At 42.6% G+C, this 27495-nt stretch overlaps 1 protein-coding gene across 3 annotated transcripts in view; it reads left to right on the top strand.

Moving 5' to 3' along the window:
* The window catches only part of acap3a (ArfGAP with coiled-coil, ankyrin repeat and PH domains 3a), a 115685-nt gene that overhangs the window by 37777 nt on the left and 50413 nt on the right, over positions 1-27495 (top strand). For all 3 annotated transcript variants that reach the window (XM_078169799.1, XM_033628897.2, XM_078169798.1), the window contains exons 2-4: positions 12285-12342; positions 19878-19997; positions 20654-20707. In XM_078169799.1, coding sequence (XP_078025925.1) covers positions 12285-12342; positions 19878-19997; positions 20654-20707 — 232 coding nt within the window. The remainder of the gene's footprint in view (positions 1-12284; positions 12343-19877; positions 19998-20653; positions 20708-27495) is intronic.

Here is a 27495-nt window from a genome sequence, read left to right as displayed (position 1 = left end):
GGGCAAAGGGGGCTGATGGTGCACTGACATGAAGGTACGGTGGGCGAGTTATGTAGCTGTTTCAGCCACGACTATACCTGTTCAGATGGCCGGGATCAACTCTTAGTGTGCAGCTTTATTTTTCAATTTCCTGATAAATAATACAAATAACCAAAATCACAGTATAGTTCAGTAAAAGTCTGCTGCTGCAATTAACTCACAGTGGAGTTTGAATAAGTGAAATGCACGAGTGAAATTGCTGCTGAAAATATGAAGCATGCACACATCCTGTATCTATTTTGAGACAGCGTCTCTAATCTAATTTGCATTTCAGAGGCTTCTCATCACATGCGGAAACAAACTGTGCAGAATTAGTTTAATAGAGTTAAGTTTAACCCTCCTGCATTTTTCTATTTTTATGCCTTTGTAGTTCACAGTGGATTCAGTCTGAATCTCGTATGAATGTATCTGTTGTGTAACATTCATACAGACATAGCTGTCCGTCAGCCTCCGTCCTTGTTAGTGATTTACGAGGCTTTTCGTTGTTGTTAGAGAGACGGTACACGTGTGTGCTCCTGCTAAAATAGACAGTGTTTTTAAGGGAGGCTTTTCCACAAGGACGAGCTCAGTCAGGTGGCAGTTGGGCAGGTCACTGTCGGTTTAGTCACTGCTTCAGAGAGAGCCCTGCGGGCAGTGTGGCTTTCATCCTGCTGGATTTAAATGACACATGATCTGGTGTTCAGAGAGTGAGTCAAATAAAATTTTATTTTTGTCTGATTCAACAGAGGAAGAATTCAGCTTGTCGAAAAAATCTCGGTTTTCGTATTTGCAGTTTAATTAATGACAGCCTCATATAACACATTATGACTTCTGAAGACAAAAGCAGCGGCTCTGTTCGAGGGCTGGTAAATATATCGATACATCGATACTGTGATATGAGACTAGATATCTTAGATTTGGGATATCGTAAGATCTTAAGCGTTGTCTTCTGCTGGGATTAAAGGCTGCATTACAGTGAGTTGATGCAATTTTCTGAACCCATCAGACTGTTCTGGCCGCTCTATTAACTGCTCTCACCCACTCAGTCATTATATCTACATTACTGATAATGATTTATCAAAAATCTCAGTGTGTAGATATTTCGTCAAAGCACCAATAGGCACCCTACAACAGTGTTTCCCAACCTTTCTCTTGAGGGACCCATATTCTTACCATTGTAGACTTTGGTCTCTCCAGGTATGGAGACACCAACATTATGAGCTCCTCCATTTTGTGTCATCTGTTCTTCGGTGATGCCCACTAATTGAGCAGCTGAGCAGGCCTATGGGGCAGGCAGCGACCGCCAGAAGTTCAGTGTGGAGAACTCAGCACAGCAGAGCAAAATCTGTGCATGTGCGCAACTGCTTCATACCTCTACCGCTGTGTTGGAAGCCTCTTCCCTTCTGCTGCCTTCCCCTCATTTAAATGACTGGAGGCTGCAAATTACCGCACGGCGGCTTGAAAGCCCCTTAATCTGAAACCATGTGACCCCAAAGATTGGAAGGTCCTGTCTTCTCCTGAACTCGACACCAGACGGTGTCTTCACAGACTTGGCAGAGATCAGACACACGAGGCCCCTGTGAGGAAACAGTTTGGTGGAGAGTGTTGGTGGTCTCTGTATTGAGTCCACTGAATGAGTGGGTGGGCCGGGAGGGTCGTCTGTCTGAGAACTTGATGGATGTTGCCGTAGAAACGGGGCTTGGTGACTGGATGCCACTCAGCTGTTTTGGCTTCACACAAGAATTGGGCACAGTAGGAAATCAGAGGGGGATGGTGAGCACCAACCTCCACTTGTAGAAGAGCGATGGGGCTTTAATATAGATACTGACAGCACCTGTCCTGAGACATACATGTTAACCCCGTGATGGATACCGCCCATCCAGGATAGGCAACCTAATCTATATGGCTTAATGCTCCGGGCTCCAGCACGTCACAGTCGAAGCATAAATGAGTAATTATTGCTGCAGCAGACGTGTCACTTCTGTGAAGCCATTAGTGCAGATGTGTGTTGTTGAAGAGGGTTTGAGGTTAATGCAGCATCAGCGGCGCACTCAGTGCAGAAATGTGAGCGGTGTTTACAGTGCGGCCGAGCTCTCTCCTCTTTAAGAACAGCAAGCAGGCCCGTTTTAAGTACGAGGAACACATCTAAGCTTTCACGTGGAAATAAAAGCCTGGGCTTATGAAACAATAGTCAGGGCTTTGAACACATGTCAGGGAGGGTATTACTGGAGACATCTGAACTCCCCCTGCGCCTTAATCCATTAGGATTGTGTTACAACAGATTATGGGGTGGTGTAATTCTTAAATTATTAGGTTGATGACGTGAATGTGGCGCCAACTGGATGAGTGTGAACTTTCTTTGGAGGTCAGAAGGTCAGGAGGATGCCAAATGGGCTGTTGCAGTAGTAACTGACCATTTGCCAATCCCCACCTCCCTTGGTTACTGTTGCTACGCCTGTCAAGCTTTCTGTTCTTGGCATGCAGTTAACAATAATAACGGTGACATATAGATGGAATCACAATGTTTACTTACAGTTTCTGGGTAAAAACCCTTCCTCAATTAATTAGTAGTTAGTTTTGCCACCTAAAAAGGGCCACCAAAAAACTACTACTTGTTATCTTCAGACCATGTGAGAAATCTGGACCCTGGAGCTGGACCAGTTGGGAACCACTAGCTTAGGCAGTTGGAGTGAGATCGGCAGTGTGGGGCGGGTCATTCCTTCGCCATAGTAGGATCGTCCAGTGATGTCATTCTGCATAATGATTAGCCATGTGCTTCCGTTTGGTGTAAGTGTGTAGTGTGTTTCTGGCCCTGTCATACAAATGGGCTTTAGGTCCAATGGGACATTTTTCAGACTATCGTGACCTCGGAATTATGGGCTGTCAGTGGCATGGCACCGCCTAGTTATGGTTGCTAAACTATGATTGGACTTTGTTGTTCAGGTGACAGGTTTAGAGAACAGTCTAGTCTTGTGATCACTCAAAGCAGGAGGCAAGATATGTTTTAGTGATTTGCTATTGGCATTGCATAGCCGGAGGTGCCCTCTTGACCCCTGAGGAGGAGGAAGAAGAGGAGGAGGAGGAGGAGAAGAGCTCAGGGTGGGGGCATTAGGAGCCATGGAGCTAAAAACAACCCGAGCTACTGTTCAACGTAGCTGAAGGGGAAATGCTCAGTGATCTCACCCCCCTCGAATCAGCCATTCAGCCCTGCAATCCAGCCTCAATTAGGACACTAAAGCAATCAATATTATAACAAAATGCTGCCGTGTCTCCAGACAGGAAGTGGCTTTGTCACAAAGGTGCCCTCAGACAGACGGGGCCACCCTGTGTCTCCAACCCTTCGGTTCCCCCTCCTCCACCTCCTGTTCCCTCTGCAGCCTCCCAAACTCTCCACGCTGATGAAACCTTCTGTGGCAGGTTTTTGAATTAAGATTAAAGATGCAGACAACCAAACAGCAGACTGATATCAAACAGTCAGAGGGTCTCTTGAAGAGAGCGTGTAGTCTGCTCTACAGCTGTTCTCATTTGTATGCTGGCAGCGAGACGAGAGCACGCTGACATCGCTGCATCACTCATTGGCTAATTCACTCTCCCCAGCGAGCTGCTGGCTGTAGGTTCAGTCGGTGTGCACCAGCTGGCGGTTTGGTTGGGGGTGTGCTGTATTTTAGGGGTCACTACCTGGACCCAGTGTTGGCTCTCTCCTCTGCATCCCACCTGCTCGTTCTCCATCCAGACCACCAGGCTGCTCTGTCGCCGTTCACCCTCCAAAACACAACCCTCTGGGGCATCCTGCCCAGCTGCATCTCTCACAGTCAGCCGGTTCACACAGCAGTACTGTTGCTAATTTAAGATACCTACACTGTACTTAAGTATTTCCATTTCGTGCTACTTTGTACTTGTATTCCACTACAAAAATATTCAATAGCTTTAGTTACTTTACAGGTTAAGATTTTACAAAACATATGATGAGCTTTAGAAAATGTGATGCAAGTCAGACAACTCAGCAGTATATAAAATAGTTAAAGTAGGTATGACATATAATGAACGTCCGTCACAGTGGCTACGGTTACATGATAGCTTCTCATTCGGAATGAAATAAATCTGAATGAAATCATTCGGAATTAAAGTCTTTCCAGGTAGTTTACATGGGAAATATTCATTCCGAATGAGGGTTTACATGGGAGATCAGTTCAATCGCCTTTATTCAGGTCTGCGCAAGGTTTGGGGCAGGGAAGGTTTCTGATTGGATAGGGGGCGGAGCGGATGTTACGTGTTTACGTTTACCAGAAGAAAACACTGTATAGTCCTCGCTCCAGATAACAAGATGCTTGACGACGCCGTTCTTAGTGCCTTTTTCGGGCGTGTTTTTTTTTTAAATTTCTTATATTCTTGAAGCAGCAGTACGACAACCACCTTGTTCTGCTAATGCTTCGTCTGTTGAGGAGGAGAAGGGAGATAGAAGACCGTGCTGTGGCGAATGGAAACCGGTGAGTGCAACAAGTCCGACTGCTCTATCTCAGCCTGTTGCTATGCAGCCCGTTGCTATGCGCGCTATATACATCATCGCGCCAGAAGGGCAAGGAAACGAGTATGCGCAGAAAGACCGGAATGAATTTAAAGAGGAATGAGTGTATACATGCACACAAAATTCTTTCATTCGGAATGACAAACGGAATAAACCACCCCCTTTAATCTGATTTAATTTTCAATCGGAATGACCGTTTACATGACCACTTTTAATCCGAATGGCCTTTCATTCCGATTAAAAGTGGAATTAAACTGTACGTGTAAACATACTGATTGAAGCCCTAACCAAATGAGTCCACACAATGCTGATAAAGTCTATTGCTGTAAAGGAAAGCTCTCTACCTTTCATGTCGTGCAGATATGATGTGCAAGGTACCCTGGGTGCGTTGGTTGCTGACGTTCTGGGACACCGTGTCAAGTTCTGCCTGTTACATGCATTGTGTTCTTTCAAAATACACTTCACAGGAAATTTACTCTTTACATACAGTCGCTTTCAAAATAAATGCACTACATTGGTACAACAACGCAAATTGACTTTTTTTTTTTCCCTCCAACAACTAACGCACATGCCTAGGTTTAGGCAACAAAAGCACATGTTAAGGTTTTGGGAAAAAAGAAAAGGTTTCCCCTCCCGCTTGCCCCATTCTTGACTTTTGCCGCTTTAACTTGCGTTATTGTCCGGCCACATTTCCCCCTGAGGCTGCTGAGCACCATTAAACTGTAATGTTGACACATTGCGTATCATGCCGACGTAAAAGGACGGCTTTTTTCGTCAGTGTCTGACATCGTAAGTAACTGCCCAAACGACTTCAGAGCGAGACTGGGCTTGATAAAAAAGAAACTTGGCAATCAGAGGAAGGATTAAAATTAGTGTTGCAGGATATTGGATTTTTTGCTGATATCTTATATGCCGATATGTATCAACTCAGTTGACCGATAACTAATACCGATATCGATATATCCACTTTTTTCCTCACCTAATTTTAGTGATCATCAGGTCTCTCCTGTAGTGGAATTAACATCATGCAAAATAAGAGAAAGCATGTTAGCTGATTCTGATAGTTCATTTTAAAGCCAATATCGGCCGATACCAATGATGTGCTAATATAATTGTGCATCCCTTATTAAGATAAAAAATTTGTTTCACGGGACGGAGATGCAGCGAGCTCACCTGCAGCCAAATGTAATAGGCAGGTGTTAACAGTGTTTATGTAATTACTCTCACTGCCAGAGGGAGAGACAGAAATTTATCACCAGTTTTAAAAATAGCTAAAGCTTAAAGCTTTGATTCTCTGCCCGACCCGATATCGATCAAAATTACCCCAGGCTTGAATAGGGTCATGTTCTCGCCAGTTTATCAGTGATTTATTTTTATTTTTTTAATGAAACTGGCAGTTCTTCTGTGTAACTGGTGGGAATAGCATTGGACTGAATCAAGAAGGAAAGAGAAAGAAAGAGGGGAGCCGTGATGGAGAGAGAGAGAGAGAGAGAGAGATGGGACAATGGAGAAATATAGTGAAGAACCAGGGGAGATGAAGAGAGCGTGCACAAGACAGAGAGACACAACAACATATAGTTCATCACCTCACAGATCACGCTCTGCCTTTTTATTTACTCCTTCACTTCATGAGATTTTTTTATCTTTAAAATTTATGTCTATTGTAATCGTGTTTTGGCATCACATATGAAATGGCATGCCGATAAAGCTTATTTAAGTAAATTGAATTGAGAGGCTGCTTAGATGGCAGTGTTTGCTTCTGCCTCCCCAGCAGTGGGAGAGATGTGATCATCATCATCTGCACATCTCATCACCGTGGACCACCGTGGACCGCCGTGCACACGCGAACACGGAGAGGCACCAATTGGTACAACTTGTTCTGCCAAATTTGTTGTGCGCAAGATGCAGGGCTGATGACAGACTGTTGAAATATCAGAAGGAAGAGAAGATGGAGAAGTGGTGTGATGAAACATGTCAGCCCTTAGCTTATAATAAAAATGATTAGTTATATATATTCTTATGCTAGAAATGTGGGTTTTTAATCAGGTTTGAGCCCAAAACTGGTGCCTTGGTTCAGGCTTGGACAGAAACTGTGTGGGTTCATGTGAGGTCTGATTTTTTTGGGCCCCGATCAAAGCTCTACTCGAGCTTGACCAACTGCAACTCCAACTGGGCCATTACACGTACTTCTTCTACTTTAAAGTATGTTTTTCTAATAGTATGCACTTTTGCTTGAGTAATGTTTTCACTGCAGGAAATTTACCTGTAATTGAATATTTTCACAAAGTGTTATTACTTCTTTTAACAATAGGCTCTGAATACTTTTTTCCACCGGTGCTTACTGGAATAATGAAAACATTTTCCCTGAGATGATGATGCCTGTAGCTCACAGACCACAAAGAGATGCCAGCCTGGACAAAATGTTGTTCGTTATACTGTTTAAAAAGGTTTTAATCTCAAGCATCATGCGGTGGCTCATGAGTTAAAGAGAAACAGAGGTATTCTGTGACTTTGGGCCAGCAAACAGCACCTCAGACGTTCCTCTGGACGCCCCGTCAGCATGTCGAAACCACCAGCGCTGCTGCTTGCTCAGCAAAATCTCAGTGTTAATGATGTTTTTACACTGCTGCTGCTCAAACTATTCCATGTCACATAAATGATCCCTACGCACAAACACGGGCGTTTAACCTCATTCTGCCTTAACAAGTTATAAACTTAGTGAGTAGTTGCTTTACTGCTGTTTAACAGTCTCCTGATGAGGTTTTAATGGTGTGATGATGGTCACTGCTTGTCACAGTAGCCATGAGTAAAGAGAGTAATGTTTCAGCTTCTCCGCTCTCCCGTGGTGTGAATAAGGGTCAACTCACAAGCACATCGGGGACCTCTCCGGCCCACTTAGGAGATGGTTGCCTTGGCTACTGGCCCGGGGCGCCATGTGCATCCATTATGGGAGTCATGTGCAGTGAGACAGGGCAGTGGGGGGTTACAGCCCGAGGGGGGGTTCAGCGGGAGCAGCTGTCCCATGAGCCGGAGTCCGCACATCTGGAGCAGCGAGCTGGGCTGTCACTGTGTTGAGCCACACTGGTTCAGCTGCGTATTGAGCAGCGTTTCTTCGAAATGTAGCCTTTTTATTGCCATGAATTTTAATTTATTAAACTTTGTCTCACACCTCTGCAGTTGGCAAGACGTTAAAACAGTTTGAAACATAATTTACACAATCATGTCCTTAACCTCACCACACACATACAGCTCTCTTAAATGGGTTTATAGCAGGGTTATAAAGAATCTAGGCATGTGTTCCCAGTTTTTTGGCTGTAGCTATGAACTGTGAGCAATTAAACCAAGGAGTGATGTTCCCAAAAATTTGAAAAGATAAACTCTCCATTGTTTTACAAGGGACGAAGACTAATCTTGTGTAGTCGTGATGTTTTGTCATTGACCAATCATTAACAGTTCCTGTCATATAGCAGTTGACCTCGTCCTCTGCTTGGAGGGCAGGAAGCTCCTTGACCTCATTGTCCTGCAGTTTGTGGACATTTTCGGTTGCTGTTGTCCTCCCTTGAGTTAGCTGCTAACTGCTACTACTTTTTAAATCTCCTAGCGGTAGGTCTCACACATAACACGTCGTCAAAATGTTACACCCATCCTGCACATGATCCCGTCCTGCTGGCTGTCCCCTTTATACATAGGTTGATTCAGCGCTGTTACTACCTCAACTGCTGGTTTTAAGGTGAGACAATTTAGCGTGACACTCCCACCTTGAACAGGCAGTATGAAAGGGGCTATAGACTGTGATGACGCCTCATAGATAGCCTGTTACTCTCAAATTAGATAACTTTAAGCCTCAGTAAAATACAGATCGCTATAGAGATCAAAACATTTTTAGTACAGGCTGTAAACTTGTTCATTTCTGCTATAAAGTTGGGCACTTTAACACGGAGGTCTATGGGGATTGACTCGCTCACGGAGCCAGCCTCAAGTGGCCATTAGAGGAACTGCAGTTTTTGGCACTTCAGCATTGGCTTCATTTTTCAGCCTTGGAGGTTCCTGCTTGGTCCTGACCTCCAAGTTTGGATACCACTGCACTGAACAGTTGAGCTTTGTGTAGTATTAGTTTGTATATATTCATACGTTACATTGTAAGTTACATCTAAATGATATCTTTAACTCTACTGCACTCTGTTGTAATGCAGAATAAAGTGGTGAAGAAAGTTGGCCTTCTTTAGAGAGATAATATTTGGTCCTTACATCTAACTGAAACATTTGTTCTACTAGAAACTACAAAATAAAGCCCTGCTATATAAGCACAAACACTGACTATTTTTATATACCTATTATCTTTTTTTAGTGAAAAAGATTAAATAAAATACAAATTTGGGTCATGAAAAAAAACTCATCAAAAAGGAAAAATTTAAATAATAATCTCGCCGTACATATTTTATTTAAATGTTTTTATTTTTATTTTATGTACTTTATTAATCCCCCTGAGAGGAAATTCAATTTTTCAATCCGTTGTCATCAACACACAGGTCCGAAATACACACACATGCACAAACAGGACCTATACATGCACAAAGTGGAGAGATGTCAGAGTGAGGGGGCTGCCTTGGTCAGGCGCCCCGAGCGGTTGGGGGGTTCAGTGCCTTGCTCAAGGGCACCTCGGCAGTGCCCAGGAGGTGAACTGGCACCTCTCCAGCCACCAGTCCACGCTCTGCATTTGGTCCGGACAGGGACTTGAACCAACGACCCTCCGGTTCCTAACCCAAGTCCCTATGGACTGTCCAACATGCCTTTTCTATTACATACATTGAAAAGTATTGTATTTCATGTATCCATCTGCTGATGGGCCGTCATGATAAGAGTATGCATGCATAATATGCAGAAGAGACTTGATGATCCCTTAAATTAGGTGGGAAAAAGTGGACATCTGTATCGGTTAATGGTCAAATGGGTTGTTACATATCGGCATATTGGATATCGGCAAAAAATCCAGTATCGTGCATCTCTAATAGATCCTTGAATACCCGTTTAAAGCACGTCAGAGGCTTCTACATGATATTTATACCACACTGAAATTAACTGAAAGCAAGAAGATCAGATCAAAACACTGGTAATATGTTTTGGAAAATGTGCTGGCGGTAAGGCACCAGTATGGTCCATTGAATAACGATTTTATTTCAAAATAAACACAGTATTAAATGTATAATTTAATTACATGTTTTACTACGGATCATCATGGGGCAACCTTAGACTGCAGTTGATCTTCATAAAATGTGTTTGTATCAGCTTTTTGTTAATTTAAATGGGTCATTCAAGGACTGCGTTGAGTTTCTGTGGGCATTCAAAATAAAAGATATAAAAAAATAACACTTTAAGATCAGTTGGCTGCTGCTGAAAGGCCTGAGGAGACGAGCCCTCTGGAAAGAGCCTGCTAAGCTCTGCATTATCAAATGAAACGGGCAGTTTCAAAAATGACATCAGCAATGAAAACAGCTTTGCTCACAGAAACACTATCCCTGGGTGTGGTTAGCTGAAGGCTGTGCAGCAGGAGATCAGTTGAGGTTACAATAACACGCGTCCACACGTGGAATAATATGGTATTGATTATTTTGGTAATGTATGTTTCCATTCTGCATGAGTCGGAGCTTCTGACAGATATTTCCTCTCTGGAGTATTTTCCTCTCCCCCCCCTCCTCACTTCCTCCGATCCTTATGGAAGGAGATGTTGAGAGTAAAAGCTGTGGGGGTGGAGAGGAGGACGAGACCACGTGCCATCCTCTGTCCCCCCTGAGCTCGCTGCAGCTTCAGCCAAGCAGGCTAATCCACCCAAGGCCAGAGAGAAAGAGATGAGACAGAGATACAAGTTTTATATCCTGCCAGTGGTGGCCGATATATGCCACAGATACTCTCATCATCACAGAACTGCTGCGTCTGTGTGTTGTGCTGTGATTCATGTTTCCTTGATATCAAATGGAGAACTAGTCTTAAACTGGCAGTGTGCTTCTTCAGAAGGGCTTGATGCTAATTTTGTCATCAAAAATGATGACGAAAAATATTTGGTGACCTATTTTTTCAAGGGGAAAACAAGACACGAAGTAAATAAGACGTAACTATTAAGAGGAGAACTGTGATGACATGTACTTAATTGTTTTTTTAACGGATAAAAGCTTAATGTAACATGAAAGATTGACAGAAAAACTCATGATTATTTTAATGCAAAGTTTTGCCTCACCTGGATGCATCTGCAGAATCACACACTGTAGCGTAGCTCGTCATGATAGGCGAGAATGACACCTGTAAGTAGTCATCATTTAGGGCCATTAGTCGACTAGTCGCCCACATGTTTATGATGTTAATGTAATTATTAAATGATATATTGTGGGCGGGGCAACACAATGGTTTGAATTGAAGGTGTGAGAAAGAATAGTATCAGTAACATTGTTAACACTGTGCTACATTACAGAGAAATACAAAACCATACTAATGAACCTTCATTAATATAGGCCTATATTTTATCTACAAGTGCACATCACACACTGAGCGAGCCGCCTGTTAATGACGCTGTGGGCTAATGGGCATGTAGCTACTTCCATGTTTTAGATGATACGTCATGTTTGTAGTCGACCAATGAAGATGAGTTTACATATCACCTTGGGTTCGTCCTTCACCTTCTCAAAATGATCCCACACTTTGGATTTCCTGCCCGACATGCTATCATGGTCAATTATTACTAAAATAAAGTGATCTCACAATGTATTAGAAGTCGTCCTCTGGGCACCATAAAGGTCTGAACCAAATTTCAAGGCAATCCATCCAACAATTGTCCAGACATTTCACCAAAAGCCAAAAATATCAACCTCATGGTGGCATTAGATGACAAGTGAAGGCGTCACCAGACTCAGGAGGATTCATCCTCTGGGGGGCATAAATGTCTGTAGAGAAATTAATGACAGTCCAGCAGATGGTTGTTGAGATATTTAAGTCTGGACGAAGCTGGCGGACTGACCAACTGACCGACATGTCTGTCCCTTGAGCTACAACGCCAGTGTGGCCAGAAATAGGAAGATTCAGTTGAGATATGCAGAGCTGTGATTATATGCAGAGGGCGTGTGTAGATCGTATTTATACTCTAATGAAGCCATAAGGTCCCACTGTGCAGCAGGAAGCAGATAATGGCAGGATTAGCAGCAGGCTATCAAGGCAGTGGATATAGATCTGTTCATACACACACTCCTTATTGACACCAGCATGTGGAGAAGCTGGGGAGTGGTGCATTCAGGGGCTACGTCATGCAGCTGTGAGCCTCTGGGTGTAAATCACACCTCAGTCTGGTGTGGTTGGGTGTGGTATTAGTGGTGGTGGTGTTGACAGTGAAAGTACTGGGCTCGAGATGTGCCAGACAGCCGTGTTCCCCCCTCACCGTGTCGAAACCTCGTCTGTCACTTTGTTTTGACAGTGCAGAACTGCTCCCACGACGGCGTCTCGCTCACTTACAGCACACCCAAACTCTGGCCTGTCGCTGCTCGAACATGTCTGGGTTTGGCTCCGTGCGAAGACTCCCATCTGTCACTCACAGATTTATGGAGTGTCCTTGTGCTTTCTCAGAACGTGGGAAATCGCGCAGATTGTTGAACGTCTGTTTTCCAACTTAGATAAATGACCTTGGTGGAATTTCTTTCAGTCATACAGTAACACATCACCACACGTGCTCTAATGGCTTCTCTTGCTTTTTGTGTTTCAGGGCAAATATTGATGAGGTGGAGACGGAGGTGGTGGAGATCGAGGCCAAACTAGATAAGGTAAGTTGATAGTGTCACTGCCTGAGTGAGACATTTTATTTATCAGCACATCTGGTTCTGTTGAGTTACTCATATTCTCTAAACTTTTCTGTAGTCACTTTTCTCACTGACATCAAAGCTGATGTTCACATCACCTCTCCAAGGCTGTGCTGCCTGCTGGAACGCCACATGTTGCTGTAAAGTAAGAACAGTGAAAACAGTTAAAGTAGAGGGCTGGCAGCAGATACTACCCTGAAATTCTATCAGCGTAAAATCAAACTATATCAGAATAAAAGCACCTGGGGGTGACCTCTAGGGCTGTCAACGAATATTCTGAATTCGAATTTAAATTCAAATTTGAAAAAAAAATGGACCTTCGAATGTGAAAATTGATATTTGATTGTGGAGAGAGAAAAAAAACACCACCGCAGCTGTCCTCTTTGCGAGTGGGCGTTGGCATCAGACGCGCATTTCTCCACGCTGGTCGACAAGCGGTTCTGCTCCCAGCTGTTGTCGCCGTCACCCGGCTTGACACATTCGCTCGCAGCTCGCGCAGAAAATAGACCAGACGCCGAAACAATCGCTGCAGGGCGCGAGCCGGTCACGGTCCGGTGCTTCGAGGCTATTCGCAGCGCTTCCGCGGGCGGTGTGGTCACGGGTCAGAGAGGGGGGGCGAGCGAGAGGTCCGTGGTCGTTTATAACGTAATGTTATAGATAATTGTTTTATGTGTTTTAATGTGTAGGTATGTAAATGTTTTCAAAGACGTTTATGTGGAAATAAAAATACCTACAGGTAGTTATGTTTCATATACAAGTATGTTTCCTTGTATTAGTTTGCCCTCTTGTGGATATAATGCGAGAAAAAAAATATTCGAATGGTTCGAACCTATGAGTTATTTTTAGAAGGAATATTCGAATGTCATTTTTGAGCAACAGCTTACCTGGTAGGGTGTGCGCCCGATAGTAGCTAAATCCTTTGCAGCAGCCCAGGTTCTATTCCAAGCTGCGCCCTTTTGCTGCATGTCACCCCCCCTCTTTGTCCCAGCTGTCCTGTCAGTCTTCAGCTCTACTATCATTAAAGGCAAAATGCTCAGAAAAAAATCTTTAAAAGAAATAAACAAAAGAATAAGAACTAGGGCTGTCAAAATAATGAATTGCCCTTTTACCTGGTGTGTCATTGAACGCCACAGTGGCTTTGCCATATGACAGAGGCATTCAAGACGACACTGCTTGGCCTTGTGAATGGAACATTTTACATTTAAAAACAATGCCCAGATGGAACTGTTGACAGCAATGCCGTTCTCTACAGTTTCTGCAATAAGGGATTTTCATAACATCAAGTACTTCAAGCCTGTAATATCTATATAGCACAGTCTCTGATGCTAGCGCTAGCAGCCAGCCACGTTAAGCCACACTCCACCAGGTGTTCAAACTGAGTAAGTCTACCTGTGACTGACTAACTAACTCCCTTGTAAAATGGATTGCAATGGACTACAGACCAGTTTGGGTGGTAGAGGACAGGGGGACAATTGTGTCCAACATCCAGCAGCTTTACTATGACACATCTGCCAAAATTCATTTGAACTGAAATTGTTTAAATACTTTCACAGCAAAAATGTATGTATGCAATTAATTTCGATTAATTAATTACAGAGCGTGTCATTAATTAGATTATTTTTTAATCACTTGACAGTCCTAATAAGAACATTTCAAAACCCTATTTGTTTTCTTTAGCTTTCTCTTGACTTGACTTGCTGATATATGTTTCAAATAGTTAAATCGGTGGTCTCTACAACGGCCAATCAAATATCAAGTATGACTTGTTGTTTTAAGAATAGTTAAATAATTAACTCTGCATGGTAAATAGAAGCATCCAAATTGACCCAGTGATCTGTGATTGCTTTTGACTGATACTGCTTCCAGTTATTGGTGATCAGCCCCAGAAATCCTGATCCTTATCTACTTCCTATAAAGCTGTGAACTAAACTAAATTAGAGTAAAAAGGTTAGATTATCAGATAGTGAAGCATTGTAACATGTCATTCAGGTCAGTGTTGAAAGTCCTTGTATATGTTTTTCTGGCAAAAACAATACAGTAACGTAGCCATTTAAGTGCAGCCATGCCAACTCATGCTGTTGGTACATGCCAGTTTTATTGCTCTACAAGCCGGCGGCTGAGTTCAGGCCATCTGCTTCTCTATGTGCTGAATTTGCCCATCAGCTACAACTCTGAGCCAGCCTGGTTTTAAAGCGCACCTGAAGGCATCGCTGTTTGAGGTGTGGCCAGAAGTTTAATGAGCAGAACAGTAAATATTGTTGTCAAGCTGACAAATAGAATTGTAAAATCATGCTGACACATAAAGCCTAAATATTACACACATGACGGCCTGTTCAGTGATGCAGGTGTGAACGTGACTGTTTTACAAGTCATGTTCTGTATGTTATTAATAAATGTGCTAATTAATGCATTTAAGTTTCTCAGATCTGCTCACCTGCATATTTGAGACAAATAATAGAACAGCCTGATGAGTTCAGAAAATTATATCACTTTACTGTAATGCAGCCTCTAAAACCAGGAAGGACAACACTTAGGATATTATGATATCCAAAATCTAGGACGACATCTGTCACATTTCATGATATCGATATAATATCTATGTTTTGCTTTGCCCCGATTTCACCTTAGCATCTTTTGGAAGAGCCCACCAGTGCACAAAAGGATGTCAAGAATTACTTGTGCCAAAGCTTTACATTCAGTTTAATGAAGGTATCCATGTTGTTCCTTCTGCCTGTTAAATATGTCGCTGCCAATGCCTTGGTGTACATAGTTGGAAAATTATAAATTGGAAACACGGAGGGTTTTTTTAGAAGCTCTGGACATTTTTGATATGTTAGGTTTTCAGGTATTTAAGGTATACTTTACAGGGTTTTCCAAAAGAAACAGCGTCTACAAAAGTAATCCCTCTTAATCATCACTTATGACCCACTAGAGGTTGTGGAGGTGCGTTTTTCTTCAGATGCTGTATTGTCTACTGGACTTTATAAAAAGGTAGCAACCAGGTGCCAGATCCTAAGCAGCACGAATCAAAGAGGGAGTTTCCAAAATCGCTAACACAGTAGGGTGGGCGATATGGCCCTAAAAATAATATCACAATTTATCAGGGTGTTTTTGCAATAACGATATTCTTGGCGATATGACAAATTACTAAGAAAAAAATGTATTATCAATTTAAAAACATTAAAGTGCAACAAAATAAGTGAAATAGTTTTACAGTTTGCTTCAAATATTTAGTAAAAACTAAACAAAAATGATGTCTCATTTCTTTTGTTTGTAACCTGCGATAGGCTGTTATGATACCAGAACTATCGCACATTCACATATATGTAGTTTTTGTTGAGCCATGAGCGTCACGCAGGTTTACATTAATAAAGGTTTATGACAAAATCACTTCACTGACTCCCGTGTGCACACGGCAAGAGAGGAGAGGGAGAGACACTGTGCTGCTGCCAGAGGAGCCGCTGAATGAGTTCCCTCTGAGCGGTAAGTCACTAAAAGAGTCTGAGAAGTCCGGGGCTGTTCATAAAACATTCAGGATGCCACAGTTTATTCCATACTACTGAAGCTGCTCCTCTTTTTGGAACCACCGCAGAGTCAGTAATAATTTTGCTTTCAGACATGCTTGTTGTTACTGTGGGTAACAGTATGACGTCAATATGTCAGCAAGTCAAAATATTGCGAGAATCACGATATGTATTTTTAATACCATATTAAAAATTATACCGGTATTATAGTGAATGAGGTGATATGGCACAGTCCTACAACACAGCACCAAAAAAACCCTATAAATATAGCGATGCAAAGTGGACAAAACTTGTTACAAATCGAGAGTGAATCTGGGGTTTGCTTTCACTTTCACTAAACCCAGGACAAACAGAGGGTGTTAAATGAGGAGCTGTGTTGCAAGTATCCCAATGCAATTTATGTCTTCACTTGTCGTTGCTGTGCACTTTACATCTATTACTGCACTAATTGTGTGTGATCTTTGATGTGGCACATTTTCCTAGGGACAAATAAAGTAATCTTTAACTGACGATTCCTGCGCATTATACCTTTAAATTGATCAAACAGGTGTAGAATTGATTTGGAGATAACTTCAGATTATTTTTTGGTTATGGGCACGATAAAGGTTTGGTTTTCAGAGTGTATTCCACACACAGTTGTAATTTGGATGAAAAATGGCTAAAAACAACGGAGGAATGTTGGTATGTTGTTCTCCACATTCTGTCACAGCCTCTCTTGTTGTACCAGACATCAGACACAGTTTACCCTTTACACTCAGCTGCTCTCTCCCAGCATTATAATACTCTGCAGTGCTTAATCCCTCAGTGTGCTAACATCGCTGGCCTCCACTGGCAGCATAATGAACAGTGTAATGTGGCTCAGTTCTGTTAAACAGTTCAGCTGGAGGTTGGCTGAAACGTGACGTGGCACTCTCGCTGGCTTTCAAGCATCCAGCTGTAATGAGGCGGCCAGATGTTTTGCCTGTAATGCTTGTGTCACCGGTCCATCTGCTCCTCTTGACATTGAATTACAGGATGTGTTCGTGAGGGCCAGGATTAGTCTGTTCTTCTTTTACTGCCATCAGTGTTGGAAATCTCCACTATGGTTCATATCCCATGCAGGAGGGGTCGTCGTCACTGTTAATCTGAATATTTATTCCTTCGTCAAAGTGTGTTTGACCTCTTATAAACATCAAAAAGACTGGAGTGAGGCAATTTAACAACTTACACGTCTCTCACTCACTTAGTAGCATCTGAATTTGATAACATCTGCACTTCTGGGATCACTTATACTTTTTTGTACTGTGCATGTGTGATTCTAATTTCATCCATCTGTAGAGTTTAACTTTAGATCATAAAAGAGAGGAAATAAAAAAAAAACCCCACCAAATTCCCTCAATGTTAACTGCTGCCCTGCTAACATTAAAGCTACAGCTGGTAACTTTTATAAAAATAACTTTGTGTCATATTTGCTGGAACTGTCACTACTTTCACACAGTTTACATGAGACAGATAATATGTGGTAAAAATTAATTTCCTCCTCCTCCTCCTTGTAGTTCCTCTACTGGCATTTGCAAGAATCCAGCATGGCTGAATGAAAAAAAACAATCAGAGCCGAGGATTCTCTAACGCAGCTGTCATGTCAATCACTGCTTGTGAACCGCAGTCAAACTAGGCAGTGCTGATCAAATATGAATCAAGAATCTGTTACTCTATTGCTTATTTCTCACCTCAAATGTTTGCAGAAACAAATTTAGTGTACTGTTGCCCCAGCTGTTGGGCGTTGTTTCATTCTGGCTCAACTGTTTCCAACATGGCAGTCAGGTCACAAACTTCATGATTTTACAGCTGAACAGTATACTTAAAGGTTCTTTATGTGACGTTTTTACATAAACATGGCTATTGATATATATATCAATAGCCATGTTTCCATCAGCCTGTTTAGATGCGCATCTAGAAGTATCGCATCGGAAAATTATGATGGAAATGCCAAAATTCGAATTAAAATCCCCTGATTCGCACAAACTAAAATATGCTCGCTTTAGCCGGGTTTTGGTTGATTCGAAAAAATGTTGATTCGCAAAATGGGGGATGGAAACAGTTATGTTTGAATTAAGTCTGACATAGCACACCTCTCTCCATGGTGATATCCACACTCTGGGTCGGGAAGGTGGAAATGCATTTACAAGCTGGTTGCCAACCGCCAGAAAACGTAGAAGAAGAAGAATGCGAGACTTGTTTTGTTTCCGGTTCTGCGGAAAACTTGCGCAAGTTCGTAGTTTTCACCAAAGTGTGTACATTTAATGGAAACACACAGGATTCGTATTTCTTTTAATGCGCATTTCCCAATGATTCAAATCACTTTTGGATGAAAACATAGCTAATGTTTCTTTATTTATTGCCAATGTGTGAACAGATTGTAATGTAACTTAAAAACTGAGATGTTCCCTGACATTGTCGTTTGTCTGTAACAGCCTGTAAGCTGACCTCTATGTAAAGGACCCAAATTTTTAGGGCAATTCCAAAGCATGGGATAAACCTTAACAAGCCTATAAGGCAGACTTCTCCATCGACATGCTGCATCTCTCTACAGCTCCACTCCAGAGCTGCAGTGTGCAACAGTAGCTAACGTTAGCTTAGCAATGGAGTCCATACATGCTGTGTTTCTGTTACATTTAGCTGTTGAAGCCCAGAGATGGACCTTCATTTACCGCTGAGGATTGCGCTAGCTGAATTTGAGCTGTTACATTCGGTAACTGAAGGTCCATCTCCAGAGCTGCTGCTGTTCTCCGCTGGGCAAGGTAATCTCTAAGCGGCAGGAAGTAAAGCAGAAGGACAGCAGGGTGCACTAAGTAAATTCTTGTCTCATTTGTGGTGTGATAAACAGTAAATTCATCAAATTCAGTGCCCCATATCATAATTTCAGTGCCACCTCCGATGTTGAAAAAAATCCAAGCAGAAACACTGACGTGTAATACATTGGTTTTAGCAGGCTAATGTTAGCTAACGTTAGCTTGCTTATTAACACAGACGAATTGCTAGCAGATGTTGAAAAAATACTGTATCAAATGGATTATTTCAGCTAGCCTTATTCATATACACTCCCAGGGCTGGTTTGCAATTTACTTTGTCAGCTACGATGCAGTCAACATAGCATAGCTAAGTTACAACAATAAGCCAACTGTAACCTAAGCTAATGTTAGCTAGCTAGCTAGTAAACCTACGCTGCGTGGATCTGCCGCTGACTTTGTAACATCAGCTGATAAAGTAATTTACAAACTGCAAGCTAGTGTCATGGAGCCAGTGGTCCAAATAAAATACAGGAAAATTACAGATAGTAACGTTACTCTAAATATGATTTTAATTTATTTTCCAGAATTCTATCAACATTGTGACGTCAGTCTCGTTAGTCAAACAGTCCCCCTGTTGAAAATAACTAAATGTAAGGTACCTTAGTACCCTTTCAAGGTACAAATACCTTAAAACTGGTATAGCCTACCACTGCAACACTAATTGTTTGACCCATCCACCACCTGAACCTGCCTCCTTACACAGACTTTTGGTCTTTCTACTACCTCCTTCCTCACTCTCGTCAGCACATTGGTCACATGATTGTCAGCCCCGATGACATGGGATGTACGCAAATTACTGCTCATGATTGCGTGGGTTATACAGGGATTGTGGTGTGTTACTTTTTGTAGGCGTACGAACAGCGCATTAAAACATTCGGCTGTATTAAAGACCTCTCGGCCTTCACAGGCAGTAGATGCTAATGCCATTAAGTACTAAGAGGTAACAGAGGAACATGATTTTTGTTACAGATGTTCTGTCTCATGTACGACTGTCAGGATCTAGTGACAGTTTAAGTGAATATGACTTAAGTTATTTTAATAAAAGTTGCCATATTCAGCTTTGACATGAACATTAATATGACGTGTGTGGTGAGCATGGCATCTTTAATTTGTCCTCCTCAAAATGTGTCTGTCTTCTCCACAGCTGGTGAAGCTATGCAGTGGGATGATTGAAGCGGGGAAGGCGTACGCCAGCGCCAACAAGCTCTTCGTCAACGGCATCCGGGATCTGTCTCAGCAGTGCAAGAAGGATGAAACGATCTCGGTGAGATTCTGACGAGTCCATTTCGTCTTCTATTAATTGAACTTTATTGTGGTTTTATGTCATATTTCGTCTTTTGTTTAGTGGATAGGACTGTTAACCGTAAGTGTCTCCTGGGACGAGGACTTTCCTTGTCTTTGGGTGTTAGCCTCACAGCTCCGTATGCGTCTCTGTATGTGTGTGTGAGTAAACCTGATTACTAACAGATTAGTAAGTGAGCATCAGATCCGGCCTGGAAACTTTACTTCTGGCTCGGCTCGCAGCACCAGCGTCTCTGACTATTTTCATTGCTGCTGACATTAAGTGCTATTAAAAGCCTTCTTGGCCTCAACTGTAAGACTAATTGAGAGTTTCTTATTAAAGTCTTGTTCTTATTTGTAGTTTCCATTGTACAGAAAAAAAAAGAAACTGAAACAGCCCTGCAATTACAGTTTCTTTTCCTGTATGAGGTTCAGAAGAAGAAATCCTCCAGTTTACCTCAGCTGACATTAACCAGCTTTATTTTAGCATCACAGAACTTTTTATTTTCTTCCTTTTAGAAATAAATTTTGGTTTTAGTTTTTGACAGGTTTTATTTACGCTCAGATGCAAATACAGCAGCTGAGAGTATTTCTTCATGTTTTATCTGGTTAAAGAAGAATGTTATTTTTTCTTTGCAGGAGTGCCTGGAAAAGTGCGGTGAAAGCCTCCAGGAAATCATCAACTACCACATGGTAAGTCAGCCTGCTCTTCCCCACACTGTACCCACATGTCCGCCTCGTACAGCGGAATTAGACGGAGCAGCGCAGTGATATCATCCAACATTTACTGGCAGTTTAAGGTCTCACTAGGGTCCCATATTTCCTCTAGAGCAACACAGAGGGTCAAGTTGAGCTGAACTGATTCCACGTGGATTACTTCCGTCACACATCACTAAATCTGTCTGTCTGTCTCTGTGAAGCTGTCCACTGTCTCACATCTCTGAAGAAATAGTAAAAAAATACACTCACTGTCTTTTAATAAGGCTTTATGTTTGAAGAATGCCTCAAAGTGTGCAGTTAAGTACTGCTAGTTAGGCACCCTTTAGTCTGAGTGGGCGGAAGTTCGCTGTATAGATCAGCCTCTCATTGAGCGGAACGAGCCACCCGCTGAAGTCCCACCCTACCACCTCCGGTTGTAGTTTTCAACACGTCCTTTATTAACTTTTGCGGTGTTTGATCTTGCGGGGATGTAGCCATTTTTCTGCCATGGTTCGCGTCCTGTAGGAACTAGAGGTTTTTGACGCCTCTGCTCTGCATTTAAAATGTGCATTAAATCAGTGGTTCCCAACTGGTGGGTTGCGATCCAAAAGTGGGTCGGGGATCCATTCTGAATGGACCGCAGGCGACTCACGAACATGTCAACTTTGTAAAAAACACACTTTATATTGAAGTACAGTGAATTTCTGGCACAGAGCTTTCAACTAAAAGTGCAGTTTCCTGCTGTAGAGTGAGTGACTGACGAACAGCTACTTAACAGAGATAGAAAACGAGCTGATGACATGGCCAAACACAAGTTTGATGCTGAATATACTGAACTGTGTGGACCTTAAATTAATGACTAAGGAGAAATCTGGACCCCGTGGCTGGACCAGTTGGGAACCACTGCTCTGTTGGTTTCTGTTGAACTACTAAAACACACAGCAGGCCCACTAACTCTGGGTCGTACTGCAGTTTTACACAGTGACGTGTCTTCACTCAAAAACAGTCTGTGGCTGGACACAGACACCAGCTGCAGAGTTAATCAGATAAAAGCCAAACTGGTCATTTTAACAGTTGAAAGCAACGTTCAGCATCAGTTAAAAATAGGAAGCTGTTAACTAAATGTTTTATCCACTGCTCTTTGATAATAGGAAGTGTGAGAAGAGATGTTTGATAAGAGTTAAATGTTTATATACTCCTTAGAAGAGCAAAATCGTGGGGTTAAAATACGACTAACCAAACCACAACTTGCTCTCAGCAGTTGCCCTTTTAACTGATCTGTAAAGTGTTAGTAAATAAGTGTTAATAAAGCCATTTCCTGTATCTTAGAAACCATTTGTGAAAGGCTCCGCATTAGAAAGTGGTCCAATAAAGGCAGTTTGTGTGATTTTCTGTTTTCAGCATCAGCTCTTAGTTTCTATCCACAACAATCTGAGTAATTTCCACTCATCTAAAGGCACGTTGATAACATTCCTTAGAATCACAACCTTGAATAGCACTAACATTAATGTAATATTTGTCTTATTCTCAGTTTTGTAACTGTATTTTTACTCATCTAAATCTTCCCCCAACATGAAACAGAGCGTCTGTTTCACTGCAGTCATTTCCCCTCCCTGCCTCTGAGGCTCCTGACCCCCTGCTCCCCCTCCTGCCCCTCTGACACCCTTTGAAGTCCATTAGCTTGAACCCGTTGCGTGCTTGACGATGCTGTAAAGAGCAGAGCGTGTGTGTGTGTGTGTGTGTGTGTGTGGATCACATTCTTTCTGAAGCCACAACAAAGATGTGTCATCGCAAATCAGCCACTCCCTCCTCCTCATTCACTCCCAGTCTATTGGCAGGGAGCGAGGTCAGCTGTACAAATGGAGGGTTAATGGGTCCGGGGTCGCTCAGCCAGGCGTGGATTAGTTTTAGCTCCTGGACAGTAGTAACCCTTTGTAACCTTGAGTGTGTTCTATATGGTCAGGCGTGTGTACAGTATGTGTGTGTGTGTGACTGTCGATAGCATATAGCCAAACCATAATGTCCTCTCGTCTGGTGAAGCAGTGAAGGTTGTAATCACAGCACTGAAAAGAAAAACTTTGTCGTGCTCCAGTGCTTCAGAGCCTGATCGAAGAGGAGCTGAAATGTACAGTACGTCTCAGGACAATGCAGATGTTTCTCATCACTTCTGTTGCCAAGCAACAATTAAGTTCTGACAATCAGCAGGTCAGCAGGCTGTTGTCAAATTGTTGCACTGGATTGTTGAGTTTGTTGTTGAAATAAGACAGAAAAAGGACAGAAATAAGACAACGAAATGCAGTTTAGCATGAAACCAGAAGTGCAGAATAATGCTCATAATACTGGTACGTTATGAATACATGAACCTTAGAGGTTAGGAAAAAATTATCATAATTTGCAGTTGGAAAAATGGTAATAAATTGTAATATCTTGAAATATATTTGGTCACAATACTAAGCATATTGTTTAAAATCACAATAATATTGTATACTTTCATTTTTAAAAAATGGTTTCAAGTTTTTTTCCATCCATCCATTTTCTAACCACTTATCCTCTTGAGGGTCGCGGGAGGGGGGCTGGAGCCTATCCCAGCTGACATTGGGTGAGAGGCAGGGTTCACCCTGGACAGGTCACCAGACTATCACAGGGCTGACACATAGAGACAGACAACCATTCACACTCACATTCACACCTACAGACAATTTAGAGTCACCAATTAACCTGCATGTCTTTGGACTGTGGGAGGAAGCCGGAGTACCCGGAGGAAACCCACGCTGACACGGGGAGAACATGCAAACTCCGCACAGAAGGGCTCCCCAGTCTGGGATCGAACCAGGAACCCTCTTGCTGTGAGGCGACAGTGCTAACCACCATACCACCGTGCCACCTTTTATATGACCAGTGTGGCTCGCTTGTCGTCAAGAGTCTCATTTGGTTGGATAAACTTCTGTAAACGCCCCTGAGTGTAGGATGAGTCATCAAACGTGAAACCGTTCTACCTGATTTTATAGAAAAACAAAAGAGATTCTAAATGTGTGTTCAGAGAAATGCAGAATTTACACATAAGTAGCGTGAGCACTCAAGTTTTCTGCGTGCATTTTGCTTTTGTTAATTTCTTTTTAATTCAAAGGGAGATATTCACACATCCATCAGTCTGTCTCAAATGTGTCTAACTTTTCATTAGTTTCGTTAGTACTAACTTTTCGTATTTCGCCTGTAGCATTAGCATCAGTGGGGAAGGACTAGATATATTTGCAACACCTCCCGACACAACACAATTCAACAGCACCAAAAAATACAGCCTGCAAAATGATTAGTTTAAAGTTGAATCAACACTTTTAAACCAAAAATGAACATTTTAACCTTCACAAAGGCATTATCAAAGGACTGTTGTATCAGACTGTAGTTGTTTCAGCTAAGTGTACCTAATAAACTGGCAATAGAATTATCATCCTACGTTCAACTTAGACATGTGCATTTCATACTAGCGCAGAAGTATGCCTTCGTCACATCCAGAACCGATTGCTGTAACGGCATTCTTCATGGTACACAATCCAAAACATCCAGAGCTCTGCTGCCCGTCACCCATTCCTGCATCACCCCTGTTCTCTAGACTTTCCACTGGCTTCCTGTCCCACAACAAGCCCTTCTCCTCATCCACAAAGCCCTGCATAATCAGGCCCCCTCCTACCTCACTGACCTGCCTCACTGCCACAGTCCTTTCCGCAGCCTCCGCTCCTCTGATGCCAACCTCCTGACTCCACCTTTCAGAACCAAGAACCGAACCTTGGGCGACAGAGCCTTCTCCGTAGCCACCCCCTCCCTCTTGAACTCTCCCCAAACACCTTTGAGAATGCATTTGCCTCTCCAGATTCAAATTACTCATCAAAGCTCTTCGTCTTTCAAATCTTTACTGTACAGTAAATGTCATTATCGTGTCATCATATCATTATAAAAGCAGCTTTGTGAAGCTTGTATCGATAATTTCTTTGTTCTATTACAAAGGAACAAAAGCGTCTTTTGCGCTGGCATTCATATGAGAGCTTTGGCAGTTTTGGGACTCCATGTTTCCTCCCAGTCCCAGTCGGATGCAGACTTCAGAGCTTCATCAGTCTGTCTGTGTTTCTGTCAGACTGACAGATCCTCTGTTTGTGTGGTTCAGTGTGTCACACTCTCAGAGACCATAAGAGAGTGTGGGTCTGGCCTGGGACCAGCTGGCCTCTTACAGTGTGCGCTCAGCTGGGTTTTCAGCCTCCCGTTTTCCCCCCCGTCTCCTCCCGCCCTCCCTCCTGTCCATTAGAGCCAAGAGTCTGACTGGACATTAATATGATTGGCTCTCAAAGGTTTTCTTTGTTGCTTTGATGTAAAAGCAGAACGGAGCAGAAGAGGGGGGTGTACAGTACGAGAAGTGCGAGACTGAAGCGATAAGAGGGATTCCCCTGAGATTAAAGATTTCACAGGAATAGTAACATGATCTTTACGCAGCCTCGTGATCCACCAGTATTAAAGACTTTTATTATCATCTTCTGTTGACATCTTTCACACGTTCCTGTTTTAATCAGGAAAGACGCCACATGCATTTAACAGTGCGGCCGAGGGACTCCAGCAGAGCGTCAATGAATAAGAAATGATGACGGTTATATCTGCTACTTATGACGGATGTCCCTCTGTGTGCATGTTTCTGCTGTGCAGCTGCCACAGCGCTTAAGAATATGAAGAGGCACCGTACAAATGGGAGCGCTGAGTGCCAACTGCCCTTGTTGCAGCCATGCTCGGATGCCTTTAAAGCGCATAAAATAAACACATATGTTTGAGCGTATACGAGGACGTGAGAGCGAGCGAACACAGATTCAAGAGAAGCATAAAAGAGTCTTGGCTCTCTCTTCCCTCCATTTCCTGATAGCGCGGCTCTGTCTTGCCAGTTCAGCACCACACAACAGAACAAACAGGCTCTGTTTGTGTGAAGGTCAAGCCAAGTGTGGCTCCTTTTACTTTAGCTGCGTGCCGAGCCTGTGCGTCCTCCAAAATTTTCACAATACATTTTTTTTTTCTTTCAGAAGCGTCAACAGAATCAGGCCAACATTTTAACAGTCTCTGTTTAATTCAAGCATGAAACTCCATATGAATACTCAATAAATTATTGACATTTGTTTGACTCTCTGAACATCCATTAGAAATGAGGGGAGACTGACACAAAGACGCAAAGAGACTAACAGCCGAGCTGCTAAAGGATCATATGTAGAATTATATTTAGGTTATAACTACATATTGTTTTTAGCTACACACTGATTTTAGTCATTTAAATACAATAAATATGCCAATGCAGACGGCTGTACATACTGAGTAAGTTTATTCCCATGTGGGATGCCAGCGCTGGTGTCTCTCAGTTATATTTGGAAACTGGAAAACAAAGTAAGACACAGCAGGAGGGCGTTTCTGTCTGCAGCTGAAATTCCTCGCAGACTACAACTGTTCTTTGTTCAGAAAGTAAAAATATATGAAAATGTGTCTTTAAAGGAAGCACAGCGGCCTGACAGAGACACTTACGCTCCTACAGTGCCCTCCAAAAGTATTGGAACAGTGAGGCCAATTCCTTTATTTTTGTTGTAGACTGAAAATATTTGGGTTTGACATCAAAAGATGAATATGGGACAAGAGATCAACATTTCAGCTTTTATTTCCAGGTATTTACATCTGGATCTGATACACAACTTAGAAGACAGCACCTTTTGTTTGAACCCACCCATTTTTCATGAGAGCAAAAGTATTGGAACATGTGACTGACAGGTGTGTTTTGTTGCCCAGGTGTCTCCCAATTACATTGATTATTCAAACAATAAATAGCACTGAATGTCTGAGCTCAGTTTCAGATTGGGTACGATAGGTTTTGCCTGTGCAGACCGCATTTAGAGGTGGAACCAACATGAAAACCAGAGAGCTGTCTATGGGTGAAAAAGAAGCAATTGTGAATCTGAGAGAAGATGGACAATCAGTCAGAGCCATTGCACAAACATTGGCCATAGCCAGTACAACCATTTGGAATGTCCTGAAGAAGAAAGAAACCACTGGTGTACTAAGCAACAGATGTCGAACAGGTAGACCAAGGAAAACATCAGCAGTTGATGACAGAAACATTGTGAGAGCTGTAAAGAAAGACCCTAAAACAACTGTTAGTGACATCAGCAACAACCTCCAGAGGGCAGGAGTGAAGGTATCACAATCTACTGTTCGCAGAAGACTTCATGAACAAAAGTACAGAGGCTACACCAGAAGATGCAAACCACTCATTAGCAAGAAGAATAGGAAGGCCAGGCTGGAATTTGCCAAAAGGTACAGAGATGAGCCTCAAAAATTCTGGGGAAAAGTTTTATGGACTGATGAGACAAAGATTAACTTTTTCCAAAGTGATGGAAAGGCGAAAGTTTGGAGAAAGAAAGGATCTGCTCATGATCCCAAACACACAAGCTCATCTGTGAAACACGGTGGAGGTAATGTCATGGCTTGGGCTTGCATGGCTTCTTCTGGGACGGGCTCTTTCATCTTCACTGATGATGTAACACATGATTGCAGCAGCAAAATGAACTCAGAAGTCTACAGAAACATTTTGTCTGCTAATTTAAAGAAAGATGCAACCAAACTGATTGAGAGATCCTTCATCATGCAGCAAGATAACGACCCAAAACACACTGCCAAAACAACAAAGGAGTTCATCAGGGGCAAGAAGTGGAAGGTTTTAGACTGGCCAAGTCAGTCTCCAGACTTAAACCCAACAGAGCATGCATTTT

Source organism: Epinephelus lanceolatus, chromosome 8 (assembly GCF_041903045.1).
Source record: "Epinephelus lanceolatus isolate andai-2023 chromosome 8, ASM4190304v1, whole genome shotgun sequence".
Classification (NCBI taxonomy): Eukaryota; Metazoa; Chordata; class Actinopteri; order Perciformes; family Serranidae; genus Epinephelus; species Epinephelus lanceolatus.
The sequence above is the reverse complement of the archived record's forward strand: the minus strand, read 5'-3'. Positions and strand labels throughout refer to the sequence as shown.